Here is an 18190-nt window from a genome sequence, read left to right as displayed (position 1 = left end):
GTTAACTTTGTCGTATCACCTTGCATATTGGATTTAACATCCACTTATCAGGGAGACCATGTGCCATTTTTTTTTATTCTTGGCTTACCTCCCTCAACATGATTTCTTCTAGTTCCATCCATTTCCCTGCAAATGCCATTGTTTTGTTCTTTCTAATGGCTGCATAATATTTCAGTGTATACAGATACCACAATTTTGGCATCTGGGTTGTTTCCATATCCTGGCTATTGTGAACAGTGCTGCAATAAACATGGAGGTGCACGTGTCCTTGTATACTGGTTCCTGTTGTTCAGGATAGAGGCCTAGGAGTGGTATGGCTGGGTCATAGGGGAGGTAAATATTTAGCTTTCTGAGGACCCTCCAGACTGCTTTCCAAAGTGGTTGTTTAAGTGTACATTCCCAGCAGCAGTATAACAGGGTTCCTCTTTCTCTGCATCCCCTCCAGCATTTGTCGCTGGCTGACTTTAGGATGTGGGCCATTCTGAGTAGATTTTCCTAGGGACCAGGTATGATGCTATATGAGACAAGGTAGACCCACAGACTAGCTGCCAAGGAAGAGAACTTGCTTTTGACTCTGCTGCCTTGTAATGACTCAAACAGCAAAAGTCAGCACAGGTGCCTAGGATTTCAAACCCTAGCCTGAGGGTTGAGCTAAGGACAGAAAGGTTTCCAGGGAACATGAGTCAGTCACTCTGAAATGGCTCACGGAGTTTATTATTCACAAGATCTAGGTGACATTTAAATCAGCAAATATATCCTGCTTATCCGCGAGTGGACACAGCATGCATATCTTGAGTGTCACAGAGCAATGAATAATGTACTCTACAGGAGACAGGATATTTTACATTTCCATATGGCTCTTTGTGAACGGCAGCTTTTTTCTTCTTTATTGGAATTTTTCTTCTCTATTGGAATTCTGATTCCTCACAAAGTAAATATACAAAAGAATTGATCTTGTTTGCTGCTGCTGCTCCCTCTTCTCCCACCTTTACCCACCCTTCTTCTCTTCAGTTCTCCCTTCCTGAACCCTGCGTCCCAGCCACCATGGCCTCCACTTACCTTGTGCTGAGTATCATTTTCTTATGCCCGTGGGAGTTCACATTCTATCATTCTGTGAGTTGTGTGGAGAAGCTAACAGGGAATTGCAGCTTATATAGCTTGCAAATAGCAGAGGCTATAACAAAACCTGCCTGACAAGGAATGGGGGTGATACTGTCTAGGGATATGGATGTTTTATTTGCCCTTAAGGAATTAAAAGGCAGGAAAATCTTTAAAGCAGAGAGAGAGCAAGTTTATTTGAAAGAAAATCAGTGCAAGTAGAAGACTGAGGAGAGGGCCCCCAAAGAAGAGTCCAATGGAGTCTTCTGGAAGGGTGATAATAGTACCCTGCTCCTCCCCTTTGTGCTGATTGCTCGATGGCTACTGTATGTACCACTGTGGCTCTTTTTATTGGTTGACTGGGTACCCAGGACATTATGGGAAGGAGCAATTGGGTGGGAACTCATTGCATTATGGGAGGAAGAAACATTTGAGCTGGAGCCAAAGGCACTATAGGGACAAGCACCAGTATAATGAGCCACATGTTATCTGCCACTTTTGTGTGTGCCAGTACTGGTACTTGAACTCAGGGCCCAGGCACTGTCCTTTAACTTTTTCATTCAAGGCCATGTGGAAATACACAAATGACTCTCCAGTGTCAGAAAATGAAGAGACACACAAGAGAGATAGGAGATTTTATTTTATTTATTTTTTAATTTAATTTAATTTTATTTGTGAACATACTGTACAGAGGGGTTGCAATTACATGGGCAGGATAAAGGAGATTTTATTAAGGCATTTTACTTCTATACAGAAAAGTGGTCTCTCACTCCAGAGCTAGGTAGGATGCTATGTTCAGTTTTCATCCTAACCCAAGGGGTGATAACAATGTTATGGAGGAAGGGTCACAATTTTCTTTACAATTGGTTACTAGGGTGATGGGTATTATAAGGAAGTGAGGGAGTTTCGTAACCAGCAGTAAATGATACATACTTGTGGGGGTAAGGAGGTACCTCTTGGAGGCAAAGGAATACATTCTGCTCATTACGGCTGGCTGGGCACAGGGCTGGGAACCAGGCTAGGAATGGTTACAAGGAGGAAGTGAGTAAAGTCAGTGGAAAATTCCCACTCAAGGCAAGGTCTATTCTTTAATTTCATTGACAAAGATTTATACATCTGACATGACTGGCTGGTCACTAACAACACAGATGATGATAATTCCAGGAAATATCAGTATATAGTGTGACTGGTTATGAGATGGAGACATTTTAGTTTGACAGAAAAGATTGCTTCTTCTCACAGCCTGACACTCTACCACTTGATCCACAGCCCTATTTCTTGCCTTATGGTGGCTAATTGGAGATAAAAGTCACTGATTTTTGTTTTTTGGGGGGGGGTTAGGGTCTGGGCTGGCTCTGAACCACAATCCTCAGGTCTCAGCCTCCTGAGTAGTTAGGATTACAGACATGAACCACTCATGCCCGGCTGTTGACCACTTTTTATCCCTATCTACCCAACAGTTTCTCTCTCTCCCTCAGGGCAGGGGTTATAAAAGAATAATAAATGTAGAACTAAGGATGGGACAGACATTCTTTAGGGTCATAAACTTAAGAGGAATCAGAAAGGAGACCCACCAATCAGAAAGCCATCCAGTTCTAACCATTTAACTCAAGGCCCAGCTCTGTAATGAGGAGACGGTGGAAGAGAGCCCAGGGTGGCAGAACTGGGCTCAACTTACGTCTTTCCTGTGGCATGTCCAAGCTACATGCTCTCTTTCTCAGTCATATTTCTCTTGTAATAAACTTTTCTATCACCTTATGTTTGAGCCTTTCCTAAATTTTTCTTTTGCAAGATGCAAGATGATGTTTAGCTGCCCTAAACTTTCTGGTAACATATTTGATAAGTTGTCCAGGAAGTTGCAGACGAGGTATGCCTTTTTTCAATGTGGACTAACTGAAAGGTTACAATTGATATTAATACCTATTTTAGTTTGAGAAAAATGAGGAGAGGGATCATGGTATGTTGACCTGGAAAGTTATTTAGGGATTGTTGGCTGAAGTAGGTCACCTGACCCCATTTCTCAGACCTGCCCAATGAACAGGTAAAGAATCTGGGACACAGAATAGGGGCTAACTAGCTCAAAGTTTACCAGTGACTACTTCCTGGGATCAATTTTTAGTCTCTTTGTAGCTATGTCTGCCCAACATGGCCCTGGGTTCCGGGAGTATGATGGTACAGGATGGCAAACACAGGAGATTTGCACACAGCTCCACTTACTGAAAAGATTCAGAATTATATCCATTCAGCAGCCCTCTGAGAAAGTGTTGCAAGGGGTGGTGGTGTTTCATTTAAGGTGCGGAGAGGACCTTCTGGAAGGATCACCAGCCAGGCAGTCAAGAAAAGAAGTGAAATGGGCTAACACTCCACTTGGAGGCTGCTGAACTCTTTGGGGATGGGTTGGGCTCAGGCCTGAGAGGTGTGAAGCATACCAGTAGGCCTATCTTCTCTTTCACAACCTTCTTGGGTTCCCAAGTATGATTTACTGAGGTTCCCATTCAGGAGTTTGTGGAGGGTGTGGAATGCTAGGTACCACCTCAGATCTAGGAACTGAAATCTCTGGGAATAGGGTCCTGGATTCTGTTTTAAACTTCCAATGTGTGTCAGTTCTTTCAGGGTACTGGCTCCTCTGATTGTGTGGATAAAAAAAATCTGAAGATGCACAAGACCCTTATTTAAAATGATAGAGTATCCGTAATAGACAATTTGCTCCAGGAAAGTTAGAATGAGCTTGTAACTTTAAATGAGCATCATTATTCCACAATACTGTGAAATTTGGGAAATTATGTAATCACTTAATCACAATAAAAAAACACCAAAAAATGAAATGGTATTAGCATAGAACCTGCACACATCCTGTATTCTTGAAATCATCTCTAGAGGACTTATAACACCTAATGCAATGTAAATACTCATTATTCTTTAGGAAACAGTAACATAAAACAAAAAAGTCTGTGCATGTTCAGTAGAGATACAATGTTTTTCCCTGAGTATCTTCTATCTAAGACTGGTTGGATCCTTTGAGGTTAAGGCCAAAAGTAAAGGCCACGATTCACATGTACAAAGTATCATTTGAATTGCTGGCAGGGGTAAATCATTCTTATTCATGTAGAGACTAGAAGCAGAGAGGTGTTGGGAGTTTCAGGTCTTGCTTTTTAAATCTTTGTTACTTGGAACCAGAGAAGCATTTACTCTAAGGTTGGGTTTGCTCTCCTAAACAAACTCTTTGGAATATTGAGATTTTCTGCTCTGGCTCAAGCTATAGTGATTGCTTCTTCTAATCTTTTTGGGTGGTTTCTCCAGCATTGGAGAATTTCCTCCTAGCCATGCTGATCAGTACTGAGGAAGATTCAGAGACTCCTCTACCATCTTCAGAGTTCCCTCTCTGCTCTCCAATGCTCTGCCCTGTGAACTCCAGCTTCCTTGGTGATCTTAGAATCCTAGTTCTATCTCCTCAACTTAGGAGGCTACCAGGCTTTTCCTGGGCTCTTCTTTTCTTTGGCTACAGCCAAAGAATAAGCTAGAACACTCATGAGGCTTACCCCATTTGCCTCTCAAAGATTGTTGCCCTTTATTGCCTGGTGGCCAAAGCTTTGGAAACTTCTGTTTCATATGCTTTTTTTTTTTTTTTTTTTTTTTTTTAGGTCTAAGACTGGGACTAAACTCACTACCTTCTTCTTTCACTCATTGGCTAGTGCTCTACAAACTGAGCCACACTTCCAAGCCTTCTATATGATTTCTTGTTTTGTGTCAGTTCTGGTGCTTGAACTTGGGGCCTAGGCTCTGTCTCTGAGTTTGTTTTTTCTCTTTTTTGCTCAAGGCACACTAGAGCCATAGTTCTACTTCTGGCTTTTTGCTAGTTAATTGGAAATAGGAGTCTCATGGACTTTGCTGCCTACGCTGACTCTGAACCTCAATCCTCAGATCTCAGCTTCATGATCATAACTGGATTACAAGTGTGAGCCACTGGTGCTTGGCTCCATATGTTTTATCAGATGATGTTAGTTGCTTTGGGTGGCAGTGTAAATCTAGCTTGTTACTCCATATTGGCTAGAAGTGGAAATACTTTATTGTAGTTGCCATTTCCTTGTTCATTGAACCAGGCCTTATCATCAAACATATCACATAAAGAATGAAAAAGGAAAATGAAATGAAAATTACTTCCTACTCAATTACTTATTGGATAACTGAAGAAAACTGCATATGGGGTTACATGTTCACTACAACTGGATTTTCTTTTTGTTTTGTTTTGTTTTTGCCAGTGTGTGAGTTCAAACTCATGGCTTGCTAGGCAGGCACTTTGCCACGGTAACCACCCCACTAGCTCTTTTTTCATTCATATTTTCAAAGTAGAGCCATGCTTTATGCTAGGGACAGACAGATGGATGGTGATCCTTTCCTGTTAGTGCTTCCCTGAGTTGCTGGAATGTCAGGTGTACACTACCATCTTGCCAAACCATTGTGAGATGACAGACATGTGGCCACCATGTCCAGCCAGTGGTCCAGATGGAGTCTGATGAACTTTTATTTTTTGCCTGGGCTGGCCTGGAACTTCGATCCTCCAATCTCTGCTTCCCAAGTAGCTAGGATGAAAGACTTGATCCACTGCACCCAGCTTTCCTGCCTTGTTTTAGTCTTTGCTTGGCTCATTCTTTCCTCATTGAATTGCTAGTTTTAGGTTGATGCTGAAGCTTTGTAATTTTTTGAAGTGAATTTCTTCATTAATTTATTCACAGTATAACCCTGGTGACTACTAGCTTTCAGAAATGTGAATACTACCTTTATCTAAATTGTGACTTTTTATAGTATTAGAACTCTGTCCTCCATTTTTTATTAATACTATTTTTATCTAGCTTCAAGGACTATGACCACCCAGAAAAAAGATAGTTGGTGAGAGCTAGTTCAAAATATGCTATTGTAAAAATGTGTTCAAAGAAAATACTAACACTTGAACAGCCCACTAATTTTGAAGTGTTTCAATGTAAGAGTCTTTATTCTGGTTCGGCACTCAGAGGGACCTACAACAGACTACAGACAAAAATAATTAGAGAAGGCTCAATTTAAAATGTCCAGAAAGCAATAATGTAGAGTGTGTTCAGTCTTACGAATCTCAGAGGAGAAATTTACCAGTTGTTCAGTCCTCATATCGAATGACAAACCCCTAATTCAGATGGGATAATCAATTTAAAACAAGGTGACAGGCTTGGATTCTAGGTAAATTGACTCCTCCCCCAAATCGAAAATCCTGACAGCAATCTGGTTGGGTTAGAACTAGGTGTACTAGAAGATACCGGAAACCTGGTGAGGTTGGGAGGTTGTGAGGATGGGAGAGTGGAAGGAAAACAACATGAAGAATCGTCAGGGGAAGCCAGAAGCTCAAACAGGCAGAAAAGCCTCAAGAAGAGGAGAACTGGACCTCAGTTACCCAAAGTAGAATGAAGTGTGGCCTTACCTCAGAAGAGGGGCTTGCTCCACAGGGCTGAGTGGCTGAGGTCTGAATAGCACAGAAGGAATGCTGGCTCACTTAAATTTAGTTGCCACCAGCCTGTTTTAACGTTTCTCAGCCAAGTCCTCAGCTTTTTGCTGCTGTGGGTGGCTCAAAGAGGGCGGGGCAGGGCCTGTGTGCTCCAGGTAGTTGGGAGGCAACAAAGGAGAGGCTGGGCGGGTTCTGATCCTCAGGCTGAGGGTCTTTTCTGGGGAAGCAGATGTTAGCATAACTTCAGTGAGTTAGTGTTTTTGTTGGGCTGAGTCCTACAATAACCTGGAATCTGGGGAATCTCATTCATATTTTTTTGGTGCCAGTGCTAGGGCTTGACCTTAGGGCTTGGGCACTATCCCTTAGTTTTTATGCTCAAGGCTGGTGCTCTACAACTTGAGCCATAGTTCTACTTCCAGCTTTTTGCTGGTTAACTAGTGATAAGAGTGTCTTGGACATTCTTGCCCAGACTGGCTTTGAACCATGATTATCAGATCTCAGTCTCCTGAGTAGCTAAGATTATAAGTGTGAGCCACTGGCTCCTGCTCCTGGCTTACCTTGACTGTTCTTGAAAGGGATTTCAGAGTGCTCTAGGGATGCACCGTGTTGCCCCCCATATCCCACCCTGGGCTTCGGGTGTGTCTTGGAGTGAGACTCTTGGGACCTGTTGTCATGGGAAGAGTTGTCTGAGTCCGAGGTCACTGTCTCCTGGACAGGTAGCCTCTTGGAAGGTTTCCTCTTCTTCTTTCTCAGATCTTTTAAATCTTCAGTGTCAACTTCTTTTGTTGTCCGGAAAGTAGAGTTCCTTGCCTCCTCATTCTCTCTAGATAGAAGAGATATAAAGAAAGAGAAGAGGGAAGGAGGGAGGGAGAGAGAGAGAGAGAGAGAGAGAGAGAGAGAGATATCAGAGATGCCCTGGTTTTGATGGCTTTGATAGCCCCAGAGATGTTCCAAACCAGCACCAAGAGATTTCTTGGCTTTTTGTCCACTGTCCTGAGGGCTGGATACTTCAGGCTGGGATTCATTCCACTCAATTTCCTTCAGCAAACCTTTGGTGTCTGGGGGCCAGGTAAAATCTAACCACCTGGATTGGTCCTGCCTGGCTATGTCAATGAAGAAACAACTCCACTCTGGAAGTTCCTGGACATGCCTCAGCATTGATGGTGTCCACTCTGAGGTGCCAAGTTTGTCCCCCTCACAACCCGTTTCAGCCCTGAACTACAGCATATACCAGAGACCTGCCATCGCCCTGGCTTCTCTAATGACTTGATTCATCATGGAACATTAGGAACACTTTCTGAAATGCCAACTGTGAGCTGACTTTACATTATATTTGATTGAAAAAACGTAGGCATGACTATGAAGTCATAGAGCCGCATATTATTTAGAAAATGAGCAAAAGTTATTAATTCAGAAGTGTTGTCCTTCAAGGTGTCTTGGGGACACCTTGACCCTGTCCCGGCCATCCCCCACCATGGCTGTTTGGGGTGGTCTCACCTTTTTTTCAGAGCTGTCAGGATAAGTTAAGGGAACCAGCTAATTGCTATTAAACCTTACTTTGTTCCCATATCTATACCAGCCACCTTGATCTCCCTGCCTTTACTCCTTAAGTGTTGTTCTTACTCTGAATAACTGTAGGTCTTTATGTTGTTTCAGATCGTTCTGGGAAATGTCAGGAAAAAGATAACAAAACTCAGGAAAGAATTTCCAAATAGAAAATTCCAGCATTCAAATCCTTCTCCAAGAGATTGAGATTCACCACATATTAATTTTCAATGATTACCAAAGACTTGTAAGATTAAAAAAAGTCCTGAGCAATAATAGTAACTGGGAGGCCACAGACAAGCCACCTTCAAAGGTGAGGCCGTGGCTTATGTGGTTGTAGGAGTTCTGTAATGCCAGGTGCTTGCACACATTGTGAAATCACTCTTCAAAGTTACATTTCCTAAGATCATTCTGTGAAATCACAAACCAAATTCTCCAGACCACAATGGAAAGTTTTCTAGACATATTCAAAGTGCCCAAAGAATAAGGCAGTGAAAGACCCTACCTACCTGCCAATAGCAACTTTGGAAGATTGGAGGATGGATGGATAGAGGAGGAGGAGGAAGAGGAAGAGACCAACAGTTTCACAGTCACATAGAAAGTTATAATGAAATAATTAGGCAATAATGAAATAAGAGATAACATTGTTACAGAAAGAAACAAACTATACACTGTTAAGTGGGAAAAATGATACAAAAGCAGAATGCATATTCTATTTCCATGTTTGCTGTTAAGGTTATGAATATGCAAAGATTAGTAGAAATCAGTTATCTCTGTGTCTTCCTCGCTCTTCAGAAGGGACTGGGTCCATTTTTGGAATTGCTAAATACCCACTCCACATTTCTAGGATCAAAACCCAACTTGCTGGGTTCTGGTGGTTCACACCTATAATCCTAGCTACTCAGGAGTCTAAAATCTGAGGATTGAGGTATGAAGCTAGACCAGGCAGAAAAGTCTCTTATCTCCAATTAACCAGCAAGAAAGCAAGAAATAGTGCTGTGGCTCATGTGGTAGAGTATCACCTGAGTGAACACTCAGGTCTGGGAGTTCAAGTCCCAGTACCAGAAAAATAAAAATAAAAAGCTACCTGACTTATGTAACAATCACTCTGTACATCATCATTATAATAACAAAATTTTAAAAATCTTAAAAAAACTAACTCCCCACTTTATTCATCCCCCTCCTCCTATTTAGAAACAATTTTACAAATGTGGCATATGGCAAGGAAGAATAATGATATGGTACTGAGGAATCGAACCCAGGGCTTCATGCATGCTAGGCAAGTACTCTATCACTAAGCCACATTCTCAGCCTCATTTTCTGTATTTTTTGAATTGTTTTTAATTTCTAAGTTATATGAACTATATGTTACTTTTGCAAGAATAAAAAAAAATACTAGTTTGCTGATTAGACCAAAAAGCAGGACAAGGGGTTTTGATCAAGAAAATGCTTTATACTAATTATTTACTGTATTTCACTCTTCAGAATGGCTGACCTTGACCAAGTTGAAAACATTTCAACAAGGGAATATTCCCTTAAATGGGGTGAGGGTTGGGAACAGAGTAGGATCTGTGTGTGTGTCTGTTTTTTTCTTTTCTTTTCTTTTTTTTTTTTGGTCAGTCATGGGGCCTGAATTCTGGGCCTGGGTGCTGTCCCTGAGCTCTTCACCTCAAGGCTAGCGCTCTACCACTTAAGCCACAGCACCACTTCCGGCTTTTTCTGCTTATGTGGTACTGAGGACTAGAACCCAGGGCCTCAAGCATGTAAGGCAAGGGCTCTACTACTGAGCCACCTTCCCAGCCCTCTTTTCTTTCTTTTTTTTTTTGGTGGTGAGGTATGGTTAAGGCAAGGACTCTCTCTATGTAACTCAGGCTGGTCTGGGCTTGTGACCCTCCTACTCCAGTCTCCTGAATATACTGGTATTACAGGTGTCCACTGCCATTCCCAGCTGATGTGGACATGTTAATCCCCTCTTCCAAACACCTCACTCTGTTTCTTGGTGCACATTCTGTGGAAAAGGGAAAGGCTGCCATCATCCTGACTCCTGGCCAGTGGGGAATTTGCATAACCATGCCTGGAAATGATCCAATAAATGACTCCCCCCCCCAAACAATGTCATATCAAAACAGCTTAAATTAGGTGCCTCAGTAATTGTGGCTGTTATAGATTTGGTTGAATACAGGTTAAGCATCTAGAATTGTTTCAGATTTTGGATTTAAAAAAAAAAGTTTTGGCATATACCTAACAAGATACTTTGGCTATATGAACCAAGTCTAAACACCAAACTTATTTGTGTTGCATGTGCCCCTTGCGTAGGATAATTTTATACTATACATTTTAAGTGTGCCTGAATTTTGACTGTAATCTATCGTATGAGGTCAAGTGTGGAACTTTCCACTCGTGGCATCTTGTTGAAGCTCAACATGATTTTGGAGCACATCAGATTTTGGATGTTCAGGTTAGAAATCCTCAATTTGTATATTATATTATGTCTAAGGAGGGACAGGAGGTCTTTGAGTTTTAAAAATTGAAGGGGCAAAAAATGAAGAGACTGACACTTTGACACTGGCCTTGAAGGTTAGCGAATCTCTATGACTATACTTTCTTGTCCTAAGAACACTGCAGCATGCCTCCTGAAAGCAGGAAATGGCACTTGTCCTCATATATAATCTAGGACATTTGTAGAAAAGGTTTCTAGCTGAACCACTCATTTTTCAAAATGATACTTCTAATTTGAAGAGAAGAAATGAAAAAGGAGCTAGAGACATACATAGGCTTAAAGATTTAAAGTGCACTGCTGTCATTATGGGAAAAATTGTTGGGAGTGACCAAGTTGGACTAAGGGAAATGATTTATCTCGTGTAATGTCAGTGGCAGTGCTTAAACCTGAAGTTCCAGTTAATGGCTTAATTTTGCTGCTATTAGAAAGACAATGTGCCATCGCAGCACATAGAGGGTTAAACTATATGGGAATTAGCACTTCCATTGGGACTTGCTCCTGAATCTAATGACTTCAGTGGAAGTTATTCACTGCTCAAAAGAGAGATGTGTGAGGCTAATATTTTATATGACAGCATTTGGAGACCTGACCCAGACATAGCCAAACTACATTCAAGCCCTGGTGGGGGGATGTCTTACATCCTGGAGCCTCATATGACCATGTCCCCAACACCACACAATGACAAGTAACACAGAAAAAGATTCCCTGACTTCAGGATCTCAAGATCCAACAATTTTCCTTTAGATGCCTAATAGTTTCTCTGGAGCACAAAGCAAATAATGAGTTCTATTTGGCTTTTCTAAGATCATGTATGGAATGTTACTATTTTTTTAAAAAAGAAATATGGCATTCTTTCTAAAGAGTCTTCTTAAAGGAGAGTCTTCAAGGGTTAATTTGCTACCTTACTGGGTCAAGAATGAAGGGAAGATCCCTCTGCTGGAGGGATTTCCAGCAACCAGATGTGTGGATTCAGCTGAAACCTGACAGAGTCCCATCTGTGGGTGGCTGACAATACCTAGTAGAACCAGCTTACTGAGAAAGCCAGAAGCCAGAGCAGTGAATCCACCAGGTTAAAAGAAGCAGGGCAGGATAGCAGATTAGAAGCACCCACCACTTTAATTCTGTGAATGAAGAAAGTAAAAGAACCCAGGTCTACATTCTGTAGAAACAAAGGAAGATCATTGGGATCATGCAAGCTGTAGAAAAGCAGGGACAGACCCACTAGGTTTGTCCCACAATCAGCCCCAGGCCTAAGGTCCCTGAGGTGAACAGGACCCCAGGGAAGGCAGCAAGGAAGGAAAGAACATGGTCTGTGTCCCCTTGTGGATAAGGACAGAAGATGCCAAATGAGGGAGAAGTCCTCTTGTTCTGTTTCCTTCTTGAGGTTATTGAGATCGCCCAAGGGAAATTACATGTATGTTTTCTAGACGAAGAAAGTTACAGAGAGGTAAGGGAATATTAAAACCTAGAACAGACATCTATGACATCTGTGATGCCACAGAATACAGAGGAAATTTGGGGATGCTACTGAGGGGAAGGGAAAGAGATGAGTAATTATTTCCCTCTAGTGAAGACTCACTCTCAGCTGTGGTGTCAGAGGAAAGAGGAAATTGGCACCAGCCTCACTGGTTCACATCTATAAAAATGGTGGCCTTAATACTAATTAGTCATTTAAATAATGCTAATTAATCATTTGGAATTTGGTAATATGGATTAATATATTTTACATGCTGACCATATTAAAAGTCTTCAAAAGACTTAGATGTCAAAACTTGGGTTGTATCAGCTTTGGCCATATGGGATCAATTTTAAGCCCTTCATCATCGAAATATTTTCCTTCCTGACTTAAAAAATTATTTGTATTTTAATTTTTTATTTTAACTTTTAAATTTTTTACTGTGTTCCACCATCCATCAAGAAGTAGAAGCCAGATATACTGGGCCCCTTAATCTTGGACTTTCAATCTTCAAAATTGTGAGTTAAATAGGCCTCTTTATGAACTATTTAGCCTTAGGCATTTTATTAAAGCAATATTAAGTCTAAGACAAGGGAAAATTCCTTTAATAAAAACTTCCAAAATATGCAGTAGGATTATTTTACTACAAGAAGGCTGGGTGCCAGGATGATTGAGTTTAATCTAGGAATTTCATAAATGGTCTAAGGCAAGGAACAGCATTCCAGGGAAGGAATATTAGTCTGTACAAAGGCACAAAGACCTAAAAAAGCATGGTGTGTGTGTGTGTGTGTGTGTGTGTGTGTGTGTATAAATGCAACTTTTTTCAAGAGTGTTAAGTGTGTTGTGGAGGTTATGTGGGGTTGGCTAGAAACTAATAAGGCTAGGAAAGTAGGCAGGATCAGACTAAAAAGAGGCTAAAGGCTAGGGCAGTAGGCAGGATCAGACCAAAAAGAGGTTGAAGGCTAGGGAAGTAGGCAAGAACAGACCAAAATTTAAGAGGCTAAGCTAGGCTAGGAAATGGCAGAGGCATTGTTAAAGGTATATATGGGAAGGAGGGTAAGAGGAGGCTCTGAGGGATTTTTAAGTGGGAGAGCTGCAAGAGCAAACTGGCATGGGAGGATTACTCTGGTCAGTCCTCAGGGAGAAGATAGAGGTTGAGGCAGGGAAAAGACGGCTCTTGACCTAAAGCAGAACTGGTACAAGGAACTGAGAAATATCTGCAAGCCAGGTCAACTAAGACTTAGAGGCAGTTGAGGTGTGATGGGTGAATGACATGAAGAGGCCAGTAGATTCCTGTTTGGACAATTCTGTGACTGAGGATGGAAAAGCAAAATGAGATGAGGAAAGCTGAGATATAAGCCGATTTGGATGGAACTTGAGTCCTGTTTAGATGTGCTGAACTTGAACTTCTGTGCACTCAGGCAGAAATAGCAAGTGAAGGGCTGGAAAGCATGCTATTTCTGCCACATGCTGAATACCTGTTTTACACCAGGTGCAGCAATAGACATTCCCCATCCTCCTACTACCCTAGTCCTAGAGATGAAGGCACAAACTAAGATGCTAGGTAATCTAAGTGATATATACCCTGAGTTCCCAGCGCCCTTTCTGCTGTAGTTGTCTGCCATGGCTGCACCTTATAGCCACCTGAGTAACTTGCAAAAATACCATCACAGGCTACTACTGTCAAGGTCTGTGAACCTGATGCAAGAACCCAGGAAAAGTGTCTAGGTTGGAAAAGGATCTATGGGGTCTGCAGTGTACATGGGTCCCGGAAGCCATGGTGCGGACAAAATCATGTAGGCAAAAAGGTCTAGAGAGGGCCACAGCAACTCCTCAGAGGAGCCAGGTGGGGAAGAAAGGAGAGGTTTACAGTATTAATTGAAAGCCTGAGGATTAGCATGGTCAGGAAGGGGAGGGCACATTGGCTTGGGCATGAGGGAGGTCCCTGTGGGCTTTGTGGAAACTTTCTGAGTGGTAAAGCTTAAAGATGAATAGGAGGCAAGAGAATGGAGATTGAAGTCCATCTGCATGCACAGAGAGATTAGCAGAGAAGGGAAGGAGGGTGCTAGACCATACTGCAGAGCCACGAGGCTTTTGCATTTTGGTGTGTGTGTATGTGTGTGTGTGTGTGTGTGTGTGTGTGTGTGTAAGTAAAGGAAACAAACTCTTTTCTCCTCCATCTAAGGTGAAGGTCTTATGGAGAGGAACTAACTAAGGGTACAATAGAATAATTCAGGGATAACCCAGAGGGTATGGACCCAAGACTCAAGGTAACCAAGGATAGGCTTCTGAAGGCTGATGGGCCTTGGATGAGGGGAGGGACACTAATTTTTTACATCCTGGAGAAAGAAAGATATTCCCACATGCCAAAAGATAGGAGGTAAGAAGGGAAGGGAGAAAATGCATAATGATTTCTAGAATGAACACCATGGAATGAATACAGGTCAGCTCCCAAAGACAAGCCATCAACTCTCAATGCAATTGAAAGGCATTTCCTGAATCCATTTCCACAACCTTTGCTCCAATCTATACATCCCTTTCTGTGCCTTTGGCTCTAAATTTATGGCTCTGTGACTCCAACACTGATGTTCTTTCTGGCTCCATGGTGCCTTAAGTTTTTCCTACTGATACTGGACTAAGCAAGCCATCCTGACAGTTCTTAGCAATCCCACTGCTTCAGATGAAAAATTTTTTCACTCCACTTCAGCCCCTGGGAACTACTACCCACCAGCTCACTTTTATACTCATTTGGCCATGGGCAAGCCATGGTAGCAACTGACTTCTACCTCCTAGATAGGTAAGTGACTATTCCCAAGTCTAACTTAATCAGAAAACCTTGAATCCTTACAAATAAATGGGAGCAATACCTTTATATTTATGACAGGATTAATGCTTTTCTGAAGGGCCAGAAAAGTAATGTTACTTTAAGATCAGAACAAGGTAGAGGAATAAAGAACAGTTAAAAAGTATGCCATAAGCCAGGCATTAATTATCCTAGCTACTCAGAAGGCTGAGATCTAAGGATTGCAATTTGAAGCCAGCCTGGGAGGAAATCCCATGAGATTCTTATCTCCAATTAACAACCAAAAAGCTGGAAGTGGCTCAAGTGGTAGAGTACTCACCTTGAGCTGAAGAGCTGAGGACAGTGCCCAGGCCCAGAGTTCAAGCCCCATGACAGACCAAAACAACAACAACAACAAAACAAAACAAAAAAACACCACAAGCTCAGGGAGCTTCTAGCTGGGCACTGGTGGCTCACACCTGTAATCCTAACTACTCAGGGGGCTGAGATATGAGGATCACAGTTCAAAGCCAGCCCAGGAAGGAAAGTCCATGAGACCCTTATCTCCAATTAACCACCAGAAAATCGGAAGTGGTGCAGTGGCTCAAGTGGTAGAGCGCTAGCCTTGAGCTAAAGAGCTGAGGGACGGTGCCCAGGTCCCAGAGTTCAAGCCCCATGTGGGACCAAAAAAAAAAAAAAGAGTGTACTTACATTTTTGAAGAATCCTGAATTGGGGGTGACTTTATATGAGAGCAAGCGAGAACGTATTTGTTTTGGCTGATCTTAATAAGTGAACTCCGAGGGCAAAATTCCTGTAATAATAGCAAAAGACTTCATTTAATTTAAATCAGAAAAGCCCACCATTCATAAATAATTTTATTCTAGTTCAAACTATTATAATAGCTACCAGTTGTTATCTTATTCAAGGTGACACTTAAGAGAGCAGGTTAACTCCAGAGCCTTTCTTAATGGTTATTTGCTAAATAAAAGTTATTGTTCTGTTCTCACTCATTTCTTCAAATTCTGATGCCAGCTCTGTTCTGAATGTGTGGATACACACACACACACACACACACACACACACACACACACACACACACACACCTTTTAATCACCTTCCTTCCCATCTTTGTTGCAGTCTTGGCCATCTGTTTCCTGTACAACTGTAATCACTACTTCTTTGTTGAATGCCTACCTTCAGCCTTTTCTAGTCTGCTAGAATCTCTATTAGAACCCATGTCCTTCCCCATGACCATACTACTGTAATCCCATGGAGCCCCTTCCTGTGGGTAGACTCCTTCCTTGGGCTCTAAATCTTTTCCTTAGGGATCTAGGCCCAGTTCCTGATCTCTCCCTGCCTCTGGGCTATGCCTGGGAGCATCTGTTCAATATCCTTTGGTTTGCTTTTTCCCTTTCCATAGTAGACATCCTCAGAGCAGTGCCATATGCTCCCAATGCTTCCTTGTGTTCTGCTCTTCCAGATGGCTTTGTTTTCATGAGTTGATGGGAAGATACCACATTCCCTCTTGTTCTGTCAAATCAGATATAGTGCTTCTGTTGTCACAGTCCTTAAGAGTCTTCACATTTCCCAGGAGCCATAGTTTATCAAGCACCCCATCCCTAATCCCCTGCAATAGAAACACCTGATGCTAATTCCCAGTTTTACTGGATATTCAGATTCAGCTGGGGGCAGTGATTTAGAGCTCAGGCAACAGAGTCAGATGGTCTGACTTCAAGCACCTGCACAATTGCTTAACCAGGTTTGCAACTTAACTTTTCTGCTTCAACTTCTTTACCTTAAAATGGGGTTAATAGTGCCTATTAACAGTGTGTTAAGGATTCAGTTGTTACTGCCTATAACTCGCATTTAGCCAGACATTGATGGCTCACACCTGTAATCCTAGCTACTCAGGAGGCTGACATCTGAGGATCACAGTTCAAAGCCAGCCTAGGCAGGAAAGGCCATGAGACTCTTATCTAACACTAACCACCAGAAAATCCGAAGTGGCGCTGTGGCTCAAGTGGTAGAGTGCTTGCCTTGAGCTGAAGAGCTGAGGGACAGCGCCCAGGCCCAGAGTTCAAGCCCCACGACCAAAACTTTGATTTTATTTTGTTGTAAAGGTGCTGTACAGAGGGGCTACAGTTACATAAGTAAGGTAATGAGTAACAATGTTAGACAAGAAATGCGAAGTTTTAATGTAAGCCTCACAATCATCCTGCTAAAACAGATACAGAGAAAGACGGAGAGAAAGATGATAGACAGACAGACAGACAGACAGACAGACACACACACACACACACACACACACACACATAAAATATGCTGAAACTAGAGCTCAGAGAGATAAAGCAACCTGCTCAGGTCACATAACCAACAAAAGGCAGAGCGAGCATTCAGTAATTACAAAACACAGGTCTTTTAAAAAGGCACAGCCGGACTGGAATTCCCGTTTAGAAGGTACAAGTAGTCTTGGGCAAAGGATTATTCCTTTTGCTTTTTATTTTTCCCTGCTTTGTTCTGCCTTGATAAACAAATCTTTGCTGGACTTCTAACAACAACAACAAAAAATACAGCCCATGCTCTTTCTATTCTGCTCCACACATCATCCCTGTGCCCCTTATCTCCAAGGCAGGAATGAGATAGATATCCGGCAATGGCACTCCGCAATCAAGGGAAGCTAGGAGGAGGAAGGCATCTATGGGCAAGGTGACAACTCTACCTCTGCCACCTTGACTTTGAGATGTCTGTGGTTCTCATGGAGGGAGCTATTTAGAAGGAATAAGCTATGAAATGCAAGGAGGGAAAAGCGACTGACACACCAACACAAGAATGGAGGTGGTTCACCCAGGAAGCAGGCCACAAGGTGGCAGAGGAGGACAAGGCTGGGAGGGGCTTAGGAGGTGGCCACAGCCACAGAGCTTGCAGAGTAGCACAAAGCAGGAGAGGGGGAAGCAGAGGAAGAAAGAGAAGGGGTGGAGTGGGATCGGAGGTGCTGCAAGGACCTTAGCCCACTCAGTTGTCTAATGCAAAGCCACCAGAATCAAAGGACTGTGTGAGGAAGCCAGGACCATGCCAGTGTGGGCAATCTGTGTGTTCTCCACATAGTAAGCAGAATTAAAACCACAGGGCATGCAAGATGGGGCTATGCTTTGAACATCTAGTTGTGCCAGGGGAAAGCAAGGCACTGCCCAAACAAAAGCCATTTTCTTTCCTTTCTTTCTTTTCTTTCTTTCTTTCTTTCTTTCTTTTCTTTCTTTCTTTCTTCTCTTTTTCTTTCTTTCTCTCTCCTCTCCTCTCCCTCCCTCCCTCCCTCCCTCTCTCTCTCCCTCCCTCCC

The 18190-nt window shown here is 42.4% G+C and overlaps 1 protein-coding gene across 1 annotated transcript in view; it reads right to left on the bottom strand.

Moving 5' to 3' along the window:
- Positions 1 to 18190, bottom strand: part of Vwa3b (von Willebrand factor A domain containing 3B) — a 192506-nt gene that overhangs the window by 24927 nt on the left and 149389 nt on the right. Inside the window, exons 25-26 of the mRNA XM_013019731.1 lie at positions 15566 to 15666; positions 7129 to 7394 (exon numbers count right to left, since the gene is read on the bottom strand). Coding sequence (XP_012875185.1) covers positions 7129 to 7394; positions 15566 to 15666 — 367 coding nt within the window. The remainder of the gene's footprint in view (positions 1 to 7128; positions 7395 to 15565; positions 15667 to 18190) is intronic.

Source organism: Dipodomys ordii, unplaced genomic scaffold, assembly GCF_000151885.1.
Source record: "Dipodomys ordii isolate 6190 unplaced genomic scaffold, Dord_2.0 Scaffold47, whole genome shotgun sequence".
NCBI lineage: Eukaryota > Metazoa > Chordata > Mammalia > Rodentia > Heteromyidae > Dipodomys > Dipodomys ordii.
Note: the sequence above shows the minus strand (reverse complement) of the source record. Positions and strands in the feature narration are given on the sequence as shown.